This window comes from Phyllobates terribilis, unplaced genomic scaffold (genome assembly GCF_046119375.1).
Source record: "Phyllobates terribilis strain yellow unplaced genomic scaffold, ASM4611937v1 Scaffold_3__8_contigs__length_932513732, whole genome shotgun sequence".
Lineage (NCBI taxonomy): Eukaryota > Metazoa > Chordata > Amphibia > Anura > Dendrobatidae > Phyllobates > Phyllobates terribilis.
Genome location: NW_027362763.1, coordinates 242,135,879 through 242,154,700, shown reverse-complemented (window position 1 = coordinate 242,154,700; position 18,822 = coordinate 242,135,879). Strand labels below are relative to the sequence as shown.

General features: G+C 41.4%; 1 protein-coding gene across 1 annotated transcript in view; it reads right to left on the bottom strand.

Annotated features, from left to right (window-relative positions):
• Positions 1–18,822, bottom strand: part of LOC141259151 (guanylate cyclase soluble subunit beta-2-like) — a 168,902-nt gene that overhangs the window by 25,434 nt on the left and 124,646 nt on the right. The window contains exons 8-11 of the mRNA XM_073674688.1: positions 8,761–8,864; positions 4,654–4,870; positions 2,212–2,532; positions 223–371 (exon numbers count right to left, since the gene is read on the bottom strand). Of these exons, the coding sequence (XP_073530789.1) occupies positions 223–371; positions 2,212–2,532; positions 4,654–4,870; positions 8,761–8,864 (791 nt within the window). The remainder of the gene's footprint in view (positions 1–222; positions 372–2,211; positions 2,533–4,653; positions 4,871–8,760; positions 8,865–18,822) is intronic.

The following is an 18,822-nucleotide window of genomic DNA, read 5'->3' as shown; positions in this document are numbered from 1 at the left end:
TATGCCACAAGCCATTGAGCTTGGTGATTGGCTGCAGCAGTGATGTGAGCTGTCGACATGACATTACCGCTGCAGCCAAAACACAGCAGTTGCAGAGAGCTGGTGCAGCAGCGGGTAGAGAGAGTATTACCTATCTTTGCTAATTTGCAGTACAGGAAACTTTTGGGGTCAACTTTTCTAACATTAGAAACCCCTTTATGCATATTCAGTTGAAACTACTACCTTATAGACATCATGCACGGTTGTTAATCTGTCGAATCGAAGATACATAGAATTCAACATGGCGACAATCTGGATAGGTTCGCACTGAGCACAAATGTTGGTGAATGTGACCACATCACTAAATAGTATTGTACATTCTTTGAATTCACCTGCAAAATAGAAAATTGGAAGTTCATGTATGGAGAAGTCTGTATGCTCATATTAAACTTAATACAGATATTTATGGGATTTTTGTATGAGGGATTAGATTCCAGTTATCAATCTTAATATTACAATGATGGAGCGCATTTTCTACAGTTTCTAGTTGTAAACCAGAGAGTATGTCATGCCCTAAAAGCTGCAGGTCACAGGTTGGGGAACATAGTACAAAGGAAACAAAAACTGGAATGGATTATGGGATTTTATCACTAATAATGCTCTCAAGGTAATCGCTTCTTTAAAGGTGAAACCGGTCAGTGCAGATGAACAAATGCTACCAAGCCGCCCCGGCTGCGTATGGATATGGGTTGGCAGCCTGCGTTCACTCACTTACACCACATAGTCTCAAGTTTACATTTTTACACGAACAAAATCATTTCAAATAGTTGTAGCCCTGTTAGGTCAGATTACATCTCACTTTCTCTCTTTGAGGACTGGACATGTCCCAGGAGTCTATACAAATACCTGCACGATCCTATGAAGTCATGTCTTTGGCTCATCATTTATCTATCTAGCCCTAGTTTGGTTATTCTTCCTTTGCACCAGATCTGCAGATCTGCAGTGATAAGAGTTATGTTGCAGCAGGCTGATTCTATCCTACATTTTAATTGATCCAAAGTCAATGAGAAGAATGAGGAGATCAAATGTAGTGTATGGCTCTAGTGACTCACGGAATTGTCCTTTTACCTTATTTGTTAAATTTTGAATAGTAACTTGTGTATGGGGGTGAAGAAGATGTTGTGGCAACAAGAGGGTTATTTGCAAATGTATGCTGTTTATGTATGTGTGATAAAAATTGTTGCATTCTATCCTTATGGCCGGTTTGTGTCTCGATTTTCCTGGAGGCTCTACCTCAAGGCTGTCCCTGCGAATGCAGTAGATCTGTCCACTAGGGAAACCACTACAAACGATGGGAATATAGTTTGCACCACACATGTTAGTATATAGTTAACAGATTGGGATTAGCCCACTAGTTGGAAGGGGTTAGTTAGTTCAGTTACAGGGGACGCACTGATTTGTTTAGGAGAGTTGAGTCTGGTGAGTGAAGGAGAATAGTGGAGAGTGGAGTCAGGAGTCTAGGAGAGACAGGTGTGTGAGGGTAGTTCTCAGGAAGTGCTAGAAAATGACAGCGTCAATGGGTTCTAAGAAAACGGATGCAGCAGAGGCGAAAGGGTTCTGTCAGTACCAGTCTCCTAACAGCATGTGGATACATCTCAAGCTTCGTGAGGACGCCGGGGCAGTCTTGGGCCTAAGGTCCGGAAGAGATGTTGGGTGTCATATCTCTGTCTCCCCTGTGAGGAAGATGTCGGCCAGGTCTATGAGGAAGAGAAGGATGGTGAGCCTCAGGGAAGCTGTTAGGTCCGACAAGAAGTCCCTAGGGTCAGTAGAAAAATTGGGCTAGGAACAGGTAGGGCAGAATGAAGTCAAGGACTGATTGTACACTGCACAAAGGAAACATCATCCGGAGGGGATTTTGTCTCACTCTGTGTGTCACAACTGCATGTATCAGAATTGCACGGTCAAGTCGAACCTTTTGAACCAGACCTATGGTCTCCTGTCATATCTGTAGCTGCAGCCATTCCCATGGATGGGGAGGTAACAAGGACTACAAGTGAGTAAAGAAAGATCCCCACACAAGTACCTCACACACAAGTCAGACTCCTGTTTAAAAGAGGGGTTTCAGGGCAAAGACAACTCAGTTTCGGCCCACAGCAAACCGGCTCTGTGCCCCCCTTCACTTGGGTAAAAAGAATCAAAGAAAGGGAGAAATACTATTAAATAGGAACTCACCTGCTTCTACTCTCTTGCCTTCCTTCAGTAGGTTGGCCACATGTTTCGGAAGCATGGCATACAGTAAAGCTTCTGTCTTTTTTTTCTCTTCTTCTAAATGTTTTGACAGTATTCTCAGTTCTTCTTTCTTCCTCTCAAGCTGGTTAGATAGCTCCATCTCTGCCAATCGTTGCTGGTTTAGTAGAATAAGGTCCCGAGTGACATCATGAGGTGCTATGTCAGAGATGTGCATCTGCCTCTCCTCCAACTCATGCAAGTTGCGCAGCAGAGGAGAGCACAAATAGAGCATGCATTCAAAAGACTCCATCCATATCATCTGACCTAAAGACAAAACATAATTTGGTTGCTGAACTACATATATTGCAACATTTTTTGCAAATTCAATTACTCGGTGTTAACTTTATATCGCCTCCATAAGGAAGTGTTTTTGACTTGGTGGTCTGGTTCTCAATCCTTAGCAGATCCATCCCTATGACAGATTAGAAAGATGAAGAACATCAAGGGGCCCAGAGGGACACTGCCCTTCCAGAACATTTCCATAATGAATGTGCAGATAACTCATAAAACTGTGAATTGACAGGAATACACTCTATTCCCTGCTCTGTATAAATAACATTTATACCACTATGTGTTCCCACTCATTTCTTTTGTTTTGCTTTAGCTTTTTGTACTTTGTACATACAGGGGTGTGGTTCCCCATTTTGGGCTAGGCATCTTGTCTATATAGCTTTTAAGGGGCAGGTGCTACACAGTCAGGTCTGGGTCCTGCTCTGCCTCCATCTATATGGGGTCTGCTGAAATATAGCGAGGTGAGATACTAGAGTTAGAGTCCATCCTGATTGGGTACACCTTGTCGAGGTGAGGTGGCTTTTACACTCTTTTGATCAATGTAGTATCAGCTAGTTACCCTATGATATTTACATGTACCATTACTATTTATATACTTACTGCAGGGTATTTGCTCATTTTGTTTTTATCTTAGGTTCTGTCTGTTAAATGGGCACAGTGTGAATGTGTTGTGGCTCATTTCTTTGGCTTTGCTTCAGTGTTAACTTTGTATCACCCCCATAAGGAAGTGTTGTGGACTTGGTGGACTGGTTCTCAATCCTTAGCAGATCCATCCATATGACATATAGTAGAAGGATGAAGAATACCAAGTGGCCCAGGTATACTTCTATAATGAACATGGAGATAACTCTTAAAGCTGTGAATTGACAGGCATACATTCCCCTATTCCTGGCTCTGTATAAATATCTGTGATTAGTGCAGTACAAAAACTAGAAGCTGATCAAGATCACCAACCTTGAAGCTTATAGCATTCACATTTATGTCAAAGGCTGCAAGGACAGTGCAGCACCAGTCTGAATGGATAAGAAATCACATGCATTTCAGCTGTTGAACCAGGAATATGTAAACTAATAAATCAGCTGAGACCATCTCAAATAATACTGATAAAAAGACTATCCAACATGTGAAAAAATGAAAAACAGCTCCAAAGTGATAAGCAAAATAAACAGTACTTTTTTCCTGCTGATTCACCCATGATGCTGAGAAGCCGCAAAGGGGTCCAAGGGGCAAGGGGGACAATTCCACCTCCAAAGCAGGTGGACTTGTGTATTATAATGAGCTACTGGACTGCAAAGGGCCCATATACTGTTTTTGCACAGGGACCCTTTTCTGTCTGTGTCCCCCAGTGATGCTGAGGATAGCTAGCAGCGGTATTTTTTAGGAGTTGAAAAACTCCTTTACATCAACCACAACATAAAACGTAACTTATGCAGAATGTGATGCAGAACAATAGATATTTGTCCCCTGCAGCATTGCAGCTGTTATAATAGCAAAAAAAATGATTATAATATACTAATGTCCAACACATTTGGATATACGGTAATTATGTAAATAGTTATTCTCCCCATCAGAAAATAAAGAAAAATCAACTTTGCAATTGAATTATTAAAAATCCTCTCGGTTCTCAAAAACAGAGGAATTTTTGGTTTTGTTGCTGGCAGCGTCCGGTCTCCTAGGCAAGGAGTCCAGCATTTACAGGATGTTTCCAATGGAGCTTGTAAGCACTTTTCTGAAGCTGGATGGATCACTTGATCTGACCAGCATCAGTACCACTGTGCTCCTCTAATGCTAGAGAGGCAAAGCTTACTCTGCTTGCAGCATCAAAGATTGAACAGCTTGGGCCGATGGCGTAACAATGCCATGTGTCTGAACGGTCAATCAAGCATGCGCTCACTGCCCCCTGCCAAGCAAAAAATCGGGAGGCAAGGGAACAATGCACTCCTGAAGATCAATGGTGAGTAAACCCCTTTAATTACTTGCATTATCTTCCATTATGTACCTAATATAAATGAAAAAAAAACTTCTTATATACTTTTTTCCTTTTATTAAGGAACACATGTAGATATTAGGAATAAATCAGTTAAAAAACAATACCTCTCAATTCCAGCATTGGGCGCTCCCTCCAAGACTCAGGCATCATCTCTCTCTTTGTCCTAAATACAAACTGACTATTAATGAACTTTCTGACATTAGAAATAGTCAGGGTAACTTCAGGGTGCACTGTGCTGAAATACTGATCTAGTCGAATCCCCATGGTCTGCAGACCAGGAACAATCCTTTGTATGCTCACACCAGCCTGCTTCACCCTCAGCTGAAAATGTGAATAGATAGTTATAATGTAACATAACACAAGCACATAGCATCACATTTCTCTAATATATTGCTGCTTTCAACATAACATGCTGCTCTACATATGTTATACACTTGGTGGCCAGTTTTCCATGAGTGCCTATTATTCTGTTGACCACCTTTTGTCCATTCCCACAGATTATACTATCCAGTAATTTACTGCCGGTTAAGAGGCTGAATATTGTGCCATTTGGCTAATATCTGTTAATATATCAAAGAATAGCTATAGCGATAAATGTCTTTGTTTTTGAGGCATGTGCCCATGTGTTGCCATCTAGCAGCATATACACTTACATTATTGAGTCCTCTGAATTCTTTGATAGTTGCTATAAGCTAAATAGCACAATATTTTGTGTTCCCATGGGGCTAACAGCAGAGCAAACCTGTCCCCATACTATTGTGCCCTTAAGCACCACTCCAGCATTTTTTATATTTCACCACTGGAGTGGTGCTACTAATCTAAGTTCCCTGCCCCTAGTATTATACTCACCAGCCACTGACTTCAGCTCTTCTGGGCACCGCTCGTATCCCGTGTCGCCATCCTGTGACTGCAACTTATGACTGACCGGAAGTTAGAGGTAACGGTCACAAGCTCTTAGTGCAAGGCTATGAGGCCTTGTTCTGGCCTCCTTCGGGCTCTCATAGACTTACAGTACAGACCAAAAGTTTGGACACACCTTCTCATTTAAAGATTTTTCTGTATTTTCATGACTTTGAAAATTGTACATTCACACTGAAGGCATCAAAACTATGAATTAACACATGTGGAATTATATACTTAACAAAAAAAGTGTGAAACAACTGAAAATATGTCTTATATTCTAGGTTCTTCAAAGTAGCCACCTTTTGCTTTGATGACTGCTTTGCACACTCTTGGCATTCTCTTGATGAGCTTCAAGAGGTAGTCAATGGAAATGGTCTTCCAACAATCTTGAAGGAATTCCCAGAGATGCTTAGCACTTGTTGGCCCTTTTGCCTTCACTCTGCGGTCCAGCTCACCCCAAACCATCTTGATTGGGTTCAGGTCTGGTGACTGTGGAGGCCAGGTCATCTAGCGTAGCACCCCATCACTCTCCTTCTTGGTCAAATAGCCCTTACACAGCCTGGAGGTGTGTTTGGGGTCATTGTCCTGTTGAAAAATAAATGATGGTCCAACTAAACGCAAACCGGATGGAATAGCATGCCGCTGCAAGATGCTGTGGTAGCCATGCTGGTTTAGTATGCCTTCAATTTTGAATAAATCCCCAACAGTGTCACCAGCAAAGCACCCCCACACCATCACACCTCCCCCTCCATGCTTCACGATGGGAACCAGGCATGTAGGGTCCATCCGTTCACCATTTCTGCGTCGCACAAAGACACGGTGGTTGGAACAAAAGATCTCAAATTTGGACTCATCAAACCAAAGCACAGATTTCCACTAGTCTAATGTCCATTCCTTGTGTTCTTTAGCCCAAACAAGTCTCTTCTGCTTGTTGCCTGTCCTTAGCAGTGGTTTCCTAGCAGCTATTTTACCATGAAGGCCTGCTGCACAAAGTCTCCTCTTAACAGTTGTAGAGATGTGTCTGCTGCTAGAACTCTGTGTGGCATTGACCTGGTCTCTAATTTGAGCTGCTGTTAACCTGCGATTTCTGAGGCTAGTGACTCGGATAAACTTATCCACAGAAGCAGAGGTGACTCTTGGTCTTCCTTTCCTGGGGCGGTTCTCATGTGAGCCAGTTTCTTTGTAGCGCTTGATGGTTTTTGCAACTGCACTTGGGGACACTTATAAAGTTTTCCCAATTTTTCGCACTGACTGACCTTAATTTCTTAAAGTAATGATGGCCACTCGTTTTTCTTTACTTAGCTGCTTTTTTCTTGCCATAATACAAATTCTAACAGTCTATTCAGTAGGACTAACAGCTGTGTATCCACTAGACTTCAGCCCAACACAACTGATGGTCCCAACCCCATTTATAAGGCAAGAAATCCCACTTATTAAACCTGACAGGGCACACCTGTGAAGTGAAAACCATTTCCGGTGACTACCTCTTGAAGTTCATCAAGAGAATGCCAAGAGTGTGCAAAGCAGTCATCAAAGCAAAAGGTGACTACTTTGAAAAACCTAGAATATAAGACATATTTTCAGTTGTTTCACACTTTTTTGTTAAGTATATAATTCCACATGTGTTAATTCATAGTTTTGATGCCTTCAGTGTGAATGTACAATTTTCAAAGTCATGAAAATACAGAAAAATCTTTAAACGAGAAGGTGTGTCCAAACTTTGGTATGTACTGTATATTGAGTAGGGACCTCCAGCGTGCCCAGCAAACACTTGTTACAGCAGGTCACAACCTGCAGAAGACCCACTGGAGCGGAGCCGATAGAAGATGAAGATGGCGGCTGGTAAGTATAATACTAAGGGCAGGGAACTTAGATTAGTTGCACCACTCCAGCGAAGCAATAAAAAATGCTGGAGTGGTGCTTCAAATAGGTCAGATATGCTGCCAAATTACTGGCAGTACTTAGTAGAGATACTTTTCCTATAATGCATATTATTGTAAACTAAATCACTGCCACTATTTTATAGGCACTATGGCCAAAGTCACTGATGGTTTTATTATGGCTGTGGGCACTATGACTGGTATTATGGGGCACTGAGACCTTTGTGACTATGGCCAAATTGACTGGTTCTCTATGGATGCTATGGTTGGAGGACTTCTTTGATATTCTGTAGGTAGAATGGCTGGTGGGTATGCACTGTAGTTATTACATAGGCATGATGAACATTATGACTTGTACCATATGTATCCTATGTCTGGTAATATCTGAAATTCCCCGAGGAATCTATCTTGTACAATAGTTTGACTGCAATTACTATCTTTTTGCTCTTGTGCCTAAATAAGCAGGCGTTTCTGTGCCAAAAGTTCTATTGTGTTGCTGTATGGAACAGATATGAGGTTTTCTATCAGTGCAGACTAGATTTACAATAAATGAGCCAACCCCTTAATAGAGTGGGCTCCTCGTGGCTAGTCATACATGTCAGTGTCACAGGTGTCATATCAAGCTAGATTTACTGCCTTATTTACACTTTTTGTAGCCTTTGTCCTTGAAAATTTACTTTGAGACAGAATGTTCTTGGGCGTCTGTCTCATGCAACGTGGATGCCATGTCTTGAATAAGTTAGTTATCTTTTGTTTTAGCAAAAAGGACATTTTCAGAGCTGAAATGATGGAGAAATGTATGGAAACTAGAGGCAATATTAAGATATTCTTTGCTGTATGATTTGAAGATCATTGTTTATTCTTTATGTTCTATGATTGAATGCACTTGTATAACCACCTGAAAATGCTTTTTAGGTATACGTATAATAAATGACCAAGCAGGTGGAGCCCAGAGTTGGCTGAAATCACATTCCCAGAAACTTATAAATGGAGATAAAAAATACTTCAACACTCATAATAGAGTGAGCCACAATATTCCCATATTGGAGCAAGCCACAGAACTCACACAGCTGTGGTCACCATACCAATCCCGTCGGCCATAGTCCTCTTATAATAGAATAGAGCCAGGCACAGTGATCCCATAACAATCGCAGCCAATGGCTGCAGAAAACAGCATTACGGCCACAGCTGAACGACTGTATGGTAGCAGACCCCTAACATAGCAAACATTTTGTGCAGGACTGTTCCGATACAATGCATTATTAGAAATACATGCATCCTTTTAATCCATTCACCATTCATTGGCCATTACTTCCCAGTATCCTCTGCTGTACATATTCAGTTATTCTCTCTCTTATTATAAAACAACTGTAGTAATAATGCTGAATGAGAAATGATTTCAGTATAGATTATGGAAGAATCTCTTACCTCTTCATCAAACACTATATGAAATGGAAGCCCATTACAAAATGTTTTAACATCGACCCACAGGGACTTTGGATACACGGGCAGAAATCCTCGTAACATTTTACCTGCAACAAACCTCATGTTAATTCTATTAGTAAGTAAGTGGAAATATCATCAGCTAAGATCAGTGACAAAGTGATAGGCAGCAGCCGAGTACTGATGGGATTGGTGATGTAATAAAACCGATTCAGCAGATAAGACATAAAATGATATCTGAGTTTATGGAGCGAAACTAGTGGAATTAGCTAAAAAGGGTGAAGACATTACATTTGTAGAAGTGGAGACATCGTTCTTATACAGAGGGCAAGAAATCTGCATTATTTCCTCAAAAATATCAGTTATACGAAGCACAATGCTAAGGGGATTTCTTTTAGATTGTCTTATATTTTTAAAAGAAATAACCATTTCCTATCTATCTATCTATCTATCTATCTATCTATCTATCTATCTATCTATCTATCTATCTATCTGTCTATCTGTCTATCTATCTAGAATGCATCTATTAGAGATGAGATAAGTTTTTGACATTCCAAATCAACAAGATTTCTCAAATTTTACCAGGAATTTTGATTTACTGCAAATCAATTAGCTGTGAATTGAAGGTATTCCAAAGCTTTAAATTGCCCTAAAATGTATATGACACTATTTTCTTTTCTACACACACTAATCTTCACAGCCATGCTATCACACACTATCTGTACAATTTGTTAAGTGTTTTAGGGTTTTCTTTACCTATCTCTATATAGATTCATCATAACATTTTGGTGGCATTTCCTTCTACTGCTTTTATTCAAATTATAAAAGTCCCTCCTGATTGACAGTGCTATGCCATGCTATGGGATAGCTGCAGGACATTATGGGGAAATCCTCCCGAGATCATGCGATCATTGTCTGTCTGGTGTAATCTTGTGCAATATATAAAATAATCGCAACAATTTTTGGATGATTTGTGCTTTTTAAAAATTTTTTAAATTGGGAGTGCTATCTATTGTTAATATTCTGTTGAAGCTCCAGTGCCAGGCTTTGCTCCTTTCTCCTATGTTCACTAAGTACCCTATATTTATTATGCAACTTTGCTTTACATTTATATATAATTATGGTAGGGTATGAGATATATTTTTGTCTTGCTTCTTTTTTGCTAGTGTGAACATGCCTCTGTTTCTTGTATGTCTGCCATCTTAGACCTCAGTTCACATTGTCTGGTTTTTTGACTTGTTTGCATTCTGTGCAATTTAAGGGTGTGGCATGCCCTTTGTTGAGCTGATTGGTATATATGTAGCTTACCACGGGCCTAGGTGGTCTGGAGTTGGGACCCGGTCCTATTTGTCTACCCTTTTATATGCATTACTTCAACTTTGATATACAGTAAGGTTTTTAATATAGGCAGTATAGGTACCGTCCCAATTTAGGGTCACCTTGCCGCTGGTGGGACGGCTTGTATACTTTTTTTGATCAAAAATAGTTCACTAAGTACCCTATATTTATTATGCAACTTTGCTTTACATTTATATATAATTATGGTAGGGTATGAGATATATTTTTGTCTTGCTTCTTTTTTGCTAGTGTGAACATGCCTCTGTTTCTTGTATGTCTGCCATCTTAGACCTCAGTTCACATTGTCTGGTTTTTTGACTTGTTTGCATTCTGTGCAATTTAAGGGTGTGGCATGCCCTTTGTTGAGCTGATTGGTATATATGTAGCTTACCACGGGCCTAGGTGGTCTGGAGTTGGGACCCGGTCCTATTTGTCTACCCTTTTATATGCATTACTTCAACTTTGATATACAGTAAGGTTTTTAATATAGGCAGTATAGGTACCGTCCCAATTTAGGGTCACCTTGCCGCTGGTGGGACGGCTTGTATACTTTTTTTGATCAAAAATAGTTCACTAAGTACCCTATATTTATTATGCAACTTTGCTTTACATTTATATATAATTATGGTAGGGTATGAGATATATTTTTGTCTTGCTTCTTTTTTGCTAGTGTGAACATGCCTCTGTTTCTTGTATGTCTGCCATCTTAGACCTCAGTTCACATTGTCTGGTTTTTTGACTTGTTTGCATTCTGTGCAATTTAAGGGTGTGGCATGCCCTTTGTTGAGCTGATTGGTATATATGTAGCTTACCACGGGCCCAGGTGGTCTGGAGTTGGGACCCGGTCCTATTTGTCTACCCTTTTATATGCATTACTTCAACTTTGATATACAGTAAGGTTTTTAATATAGGCAGTATAGGTACCGTCCCAATTTAGGGTCACCTTGCCGCTGGTGGGACGGCTTGTATACTTTTTTTGATCAAAAATAGTTCACTAAGTACCCTATATTTATTATGCAACTTTGCTTTACATTTATATATAATTATGGTAGGGTATGAGATATATTTTTGTCTTGCTTCTTTTTTGCTAGTGTGAACATGCCTCTGTTTCTTGTATGTCTGCCATCTTAGACCTCAGTTCACATTGTCTGGTTTTTTGACTTGTTTGCATTCTGTGCAATTTAAGGGTGTGGCATGCCCTTTGTTGAGCTGATTGGTATATATGTAGCTTACCACGGGCCTAGGTGGTCTGGAGTTGGGACCCGGTCCTATTTGTCTACCCTTTTATATGCATTACTTCAACTTTGATATACAGTAAGGTTTTTAATATAGGCAGTATAGGTACCGTCCCAATTTAGGGTCACCTTGCCGCTGGTGGGACGGCTTGTATACTTTTTTTGATCAAAAATAGTTCACTAAGTACCCTATATTTATTATGCAACTTTGCTTTACATTTATATATAATTATGGTAGGGTATGAGATATATTTTTGTCTTGCTTCTTTTTTGCTAGTGTGAACATGCCTCTGTTTCTTGTATGTCTGCCATCTTAGACCTCAGTTCACATTGTCTGGTTTTTTGACTTGTTTGCATTCTGTGCAATTTAAGGGTGTGGCATGCCCTTTGTTGAGCTGATTGGTATATATGTAGCTTACCACGGGCCTAGGTGGTCTGGAGTTGGGACCCGGTCCTATTTGTCTACCCTTTTATATGCATTACTTCAACTTTGATATACAGTAAGGTTTTTAATATAGGCAGTATAGGTACCGTCCCAATTTAGGGTCACCTTGCCGCTGGTGGGACGGCTTGTATACTTTTTTTGATCAAAAATAGTTCACTAAGTACCCTATATTTATTATGCAACTTTGCTTTACATTTATATATAATTATGGTAGGGTATGAGATATATTTTTGTCTTGCTTCTTTTTTGCTAGTGTGAACATGCCTCTGTTTCTTGTATGTCTGCCATCTTAGACCTCAGTTCACATTGTCTGGTTTTTTGACTTGTTTGCATTCTGTGCAATTTAAGGGTGTGGCATGCCCTTTGTTGAGCTGATTGGTATATATGTAGCTTACCACGGGCCTAGGTGGTCTGGAGTTGGGACCCGGTCCTATTTGTCTACCCTTTTATATGCATTACTTCAACTTTGATATACAGTAAGGTTTTTAATATAGGCAGTATAGGTACCGTCCCAATTTAGGGTCACCTTGCCGCTGGTGGGACGGCTTGTATACTTTTTTTGATCAAAAATAGTTCACTAAGTACCCTATATTTATTATGCAACTTTGCTTTACATTTATATATAATTATGGTAGGGTATGAGATATATTTTTGTCTTGCTTCTTTTTTGCTAGTGTGAACATGCCTCTGTTTCTTGTATGTCTGCCATCTTAGACCTCAGTTCACATTGTCTGGTTTTTTGACTTGTTTGCATTCTGTGCAATTTAAGGGTGTGGCATGCCCTTTGTTGAGCTGATTGGTATATATGTAGCTTACCACGGGCCTAGGTGGTCTGGAGTTGGGACCCGGTCCTATTTGTCTACCCTTTTATATGCATTACTTCAACTTTGATATACAGTAAGGTTTTTAATATAGGCAGTATAGGTACCGTCCCAATTTAGGGTCACCTTGCCGCTGGTGGGACGGCTTGTATACTTTTTTTGATCAAAAATAGTTCACTAAGTACCCTATATTTATTATGCAACTTTGCTTTACATTTATATATAATTATGGTAGGGTATGAGATATATTTTTGTCTTGCTTCTTTTTTGCTAGTGTGAACATGCCTCTGTTTCTTGTATGTCTGCCATCTTAGACCTCAGTTCACATTGTCTGGTTTTTTGACTTGTTTGCATTCTGTGCAATTTAAGGGTGTGGCATGCCCTTTGTTGAGCTGATTGGTATATATGTAGCTTACCACGGGCCTAGGTGGTCTGGAGTTGGGACCCGGTCCTATTTGTCTACCCTTTTATATGCATTACTTCAACTTTGATATACAGTAAGGTTTTTAATATAGGCAGTATAGGTACCGTCCCAATTTAGGGTCACCTTGCCGCTGGTGGGACGGCTTGTATACTTTTTTTGATCAAAAATAGTTCACTAAGTACCCTATATTTATTATGCAACTTTGCTTTACATTTATATATAATTATGGTAGGGTATGAGATATATTTTTGTCTTGCTTCTTTTTTGCTAGTGTGAACATGCCTCTGTTTCTTGTATGTCTGCCATCTTAGACCTCAGTTCACATTGTCTGGTTTTTTGACTTGTTTGCATTCTGTGCAATTTAAGGGTGTGGCATGCCCTTTGTTGAGCTGATTGGTATATATGTAGCTTACCACGGGCCTAGGTGGTCTGGAGTTGGGACCCGGTCCTATTTGTCTACCCTTTTATATGCATTACTTCAACTTTGATATACAGTAAGGTTTTTAATATAGGCAGTATAGGTACCGTCCCAATTTAGGGTCACCTTGCCGCTGGTGGGACGGCTTGTATACTTTTTTTGATCAAAAATAGTTCACTAAGTACCCTATATTTATTATGCAACTTTGCTTTACATTTATATATAATTATGGTAGGGTATGAGATATATTTTTGTCTTGCTTCTTTTTTGCTAGTGTGAACATGCCTCTGTTTCTTGTATGTCTGCCATCTTAGACCTCAGTTCACATTGTCTGGTTTTTTGACTTGTTTGCATTCTGTGCAATTTAAGGGTGTGGCATGCCCTTTGTTGAGCTGATTGGTATATATGTAGCTTACCACGGGCCTAGGTGGTCTGGAGTTGGGACCCGGTCCTATTTGTCTACCCTTTTATATGCATTACTTCAACTTTGATATACAGTAAGGTTTTTAATATAGGCAGTATAGGTACCGTCCCAATTTAGGGTCACCTTGCCGCTGGTGGGACGGCTTGTATACTTTTTTTGATCAAAAATAGTTCACTAAGTACCCTATATTTATTATGCAACTTTGCTTTACATTTATATATAATTATGGTAGGGTATGAGATATATTTTTGTCTTGCTTCTTTTTTGCTAGTGTGAACATGCCTCTGTTTCTTGTATGTCTGCCATCTTAGACCTCAGTTCACATTGTCTGGTTTTTTGACTTGTTTGCATTCTGTGCAATTTAAGGGTGTGGCATGCCCTTTGTTGAGCTGATTGGTATATATGTAGCTTACCACGGGCCTAGGTGGTCTGGAGTTGGGACCCGGTCCTATTTGTCTACCCTTTTATATGCATTACTTCAACTTTGATATACAGTAAGGTTTTTAATATAGGCAGTATAGGTACCGTCCCAATTTAGGGTCACCTTGCCGCTGGTGGGACGGCTTGTATACTTTTTTTGATCAAAAATAGTTCACTAAGTACCCTATATTTATTATGCAACTTTGCTTTACATTTATATATAATTATGGTAGGGTATGAGATATATTTTTGTCTTGCTTCTTTTTTGCTAGTGTGAACATGCCTCTGTTTCTTGTATGTCTGCCATCTTAGACCTCAGTTCACATTGTCTGGTTTTTTGACTTGTTTGCATTCTGTGCAATTTAAGGGTGTGGCATGCCCTTTGTTGAGCTGATTGGTATATATGTAGCTTACCACGGGCCTAGGTGGTCTGGAGTTGGGACCCGGTCCTATTTGTCTACCCTTTTATATGCATTACTTCAACTTTGATATACAGTAAGGTTTTTAATATAGGCAGTATAGGTACCGTCCCAATTTAGGGTCACCTTGCCGCTGGTGGGACGGCTTGTATACTTTTTTTGATCAAAAATAGTTCACTAAGTACCCTATATTTATTATGCAACTTTGCTTTACATTTATATATAATTATGGTAGGGTATGAGATATATTTTTGTCTTGCTTCTTTTTTGCTAGTGTGAACATGCCTCTGTTTCTTGTATGTCTGCCATCTTAGACCTCAGTTCACATTGTCTGGTTTTTTGACTTGTTTGCATTCTGTGCAATTTAAGGGTGTGGCATGCCCTTTGTTGAGCTGATTGGTATATATGTAGCTTACCACGGGCCTAGGTGGTCTGGAGTTGGGACCCGGTCCTATTTGTCTACCCTTTTATATGCATTACTTCAACTTTGATATACAGTAAGGTTTTTAATATAGGCAGTATAGGTACCGTCCCAATTTAGGGTCACCTTGCCGCTGGTGGGACGGCTTGTATACTTTTTTTGATCAAAAATAGTTCACTAAGTACCCTATATTTATTATGCAACTTTGCTTTACATTTATATATAATTATGGTAGGGTATGAGATATATTTTTGTCTTGCTTCTTTTTTGCTAGTGTGAACATGCCTCTGTTTCTTGTATGTCTGCCATCTTAGACCTCAGTTCACATTGTCTGGTTTTTTGACTTGTTTGCATTCTGTGCAATTTAAGGGTGTGGCATGCCCTTTGTTGAGCTGATTGGTATATATGTAGCTTACCACGGGCCTAGGTGGTCTGGAGTTGGGACCCGGTCCTATTTGTCTACCCTTTTATATGCATTACTTCAACTTTGATATACAGTAAGGTTTTTAATATAGGCAGTATAGGTACCGTCCCAATTTAGGGTCACCTTGCCGCTGGTGGGACGGCTTGTATACTTTTTTTGATCAAAAATAGTTCACTAAGTACCCTATATTTATTATGCAACTTTGCTTTACATTTATATATAATTATGGTAGGGTATGAGATATATTTTTGTCTTGCTTCTTTTTTGCTAGTGTGAACATGCCTCTGTTTCTTGTATGTCTGCCATCTTAGACCTCAGTTCACATTGTCTGGTTTTTTGACTTGTTTGCATTCTGTGCAATTTAAGGGTGTGGCATGCCCTTTGTTGAGCTGATTGGTATATATGTAGCTTACCACGGGCCTAGGTGGTCTGGAGTTGGGACCCGGTCCTATTTGTCTACCCTTTTATATGCATTACTTCAACTTTGATATACAGTAAGGTTTTTAATATAGGCAGTATAGGTACCGTCCCAATTTAGGGTCACCTTGCCGCTGGTGGGACGGCTTGTATACTTTTTTTGATCAAAAATAGTTCACTAAGTACCCTATATTTATTATGCAACTTTGCTTTACATTTATATATAATTATGGTAGGGTATGAGATATATTTTTGTCTTGCTTCTTTTTTGCTAGTGTGAACATGCCTCTGTTTCTTGTATGTCTGCCATCTTAGACCTCAGTTCACATTGTCTGGTTTTTTGACTTGTTTGCATTCTGTGCAATTTAAGGGTGTGGCATGCCCTTTGTTGAGCTGATTGGTATATATGTAGCTTACCACGGGCCTAGGTGGTCTGGAGTTGGGACCCGGTCCTATTTGTCTACCCTTTTATATGCATTACTTCAACTTTGATATACAGTAAGGTTTTTAATATAGGCAGTATAGGTACCGTCCCAATTTAGGGTCACCTTGCCGCTGGTGGGACGGCTTGTATACTTTTTTTGATCAAAAATAGTTCACTAAGTACCCTATATTTATTATGCAACTTTGCTTTACATTTATATATAATTATGGTAGGGTATGAGATATATTTTTGTCTTGCTTCTTTTTTGCTAGTGTGAACATGCCTCTGTTTCTTGTATGTCTGCCATCTTAGACCTCAGTTCACATTGTCTGGTCCTTTCTCCTATGGCCTATTCCCTAAGTACTAGTCAAGGCCAGTTCATTCGAGTAGCCTGGAAAGCATCTCTGTCATCACCCAAGGCCTTTTGAGGACAATTCAGGCAGTTATGAGTTGCCAGAGTATTCAGGAAGTATAGCACCACCTTGCTATCACATTCTTTTACAGGAGCTATCCTCATCATCCTTTAGCCTTCGCTCCAGGCAAATAGCTAATTATCCTCTTGCAACTCCTGCCTGCTTTTTTAGCATACAAATTCTACTTCCTAGCTCAGTCCAGTGAATTCTGTTGCTATTGTTCACACAGCTCTGCTAAGTCAAGCTATGAGTTACAAATCCACCTTTGCTAATAAACCTTGCTGAATCAAGTTACGCTACAAGTTCTAAACTCACTTCTGCTATTAAGGTACCTGACTAATTATTCGGCACTACTTTCTTAGTCCTATTGCACATTAAACTCTGCTGCTCCTGTGATTAACTGTTTCACTGCTGCAAGATACCTGTTTTCATATACTGTATGTCTGTTATATACCACATTCTACTGCAAGATATCTGATTGCATATATGTGGCACCCCAGGGGTCTGGTTTCCACAGTAACGGCAATGTTATGTCTGAGAGCAGGTGGGAGGTCTCTTGGTCAGGAATCCTATGCATGCCACACCTCCTGCCCAGTCCTGGGAGGGGAAGAACTTCCCCTATATAAACCTGGGGCTGAGGCAGGGTTAGAGAGTTCAGAGGGAGAGTTCAGCCAGGAGGGCTGACAGGGAGCTGTGGCTCCGGCTGGGCCCAGCTCCTAGGCCATGCCAGAAGTAGAGACAGAGAAGAGAAGCAGCTATGGGAAGAAACAACAGGAGCTCTGTGGGAGCAGTGTTACAAGGAGTCAGGGGCTGGCAGCTGCAGAGCTCGCCCTGACTGAGAAGATTTCTTACCGGACCCGGAGTCTGAGGCTGTGGGGACTAACTCCTACCCAGCAGCAGAAACCGTCAGGCAGGGGATTTCAGGTCCTCTGGCCAAGAAACCCGAAGGCACGGTCACACGCATGGGACCAGCACCGCCGTCGTGGAGCGGAAGCTACTAGAAGGCCCCGAGTCACCGGCCATACGGGTGAGCACCACACGGTACACTCAGGGACGTGGGCTACTTATACCCGCCTCTAGCAAGGTAGCCAGAAGAGTACAGTTAGTTTGGGAGGCCTACAACTCCGCCTGGCCAGGGGAGATCCCATCTGCTCAAGGACTGACCAGGCCCCAATCGCTAGCCAGTACTCCGGGAGGGTCTATCTTTATCACCAGTAAAGACCCTGAACTACACCGTACCGTCTCTGAGTGGTTCCTGCTACCCCCATCATCCACGTCGGCTGCCCTGAGGCCATACCCCTCCCGTTGGGGGTTATACTATCACGCTGCACAATCCTACCACCGGCCTCAGCGGTCTGCCCTGCAGCAGCAGCTCCTTAGCTGTACTCAACGGGTGGCGTAGTCGTCCAACATCTACCGCTAATACAGCGCCACTTAGTCTGACTCCCTGGGCATGGACCGGATCACCGCCACGAGACTACAACCCTCAAGAGATCCGGCTCCGGGTAAGCTCCCGCATGCGCAACGCAGCGCGACACAGGCCCAGGGGTGCGTCAACTTTTGGCGTAGTCGGCAGGATTTCGTGCCCGCAACCACCGGGTACTGCGTGCCTGAAAAAGACTGTTCAAACTTACCTGTGGTGAAGATTCCCGCCATCCGGCGCCATCTTCCACTTCCTTCCCGCCATCGGTGGAGTTTTCCCGCCATTGGACGCCATCTTGAGGACGCCGCGTGGGAAGAAGAGGGGCGTGGACTCCGAAAGCGCGCGAGAACTGAAGCCCCGCCTCACGTCCGGACGTTGCGTAAGGTCCTGGAAGGAGCCCAGCAGACGCCGACGTCACAGGAGCGCGACGGAAGGTCCTCAACCCTGACGATCCACTGCGGAGCCGCGGCCTACGGAAGAGGATCATCGCAAGGTAGGCCACGGTCCACTAGGGGGGAGAAGGATGTCGGATACGGAGGAGAGCTTCACCGCTTCAACCCCCGCCAGCGCCACCGCTGTTG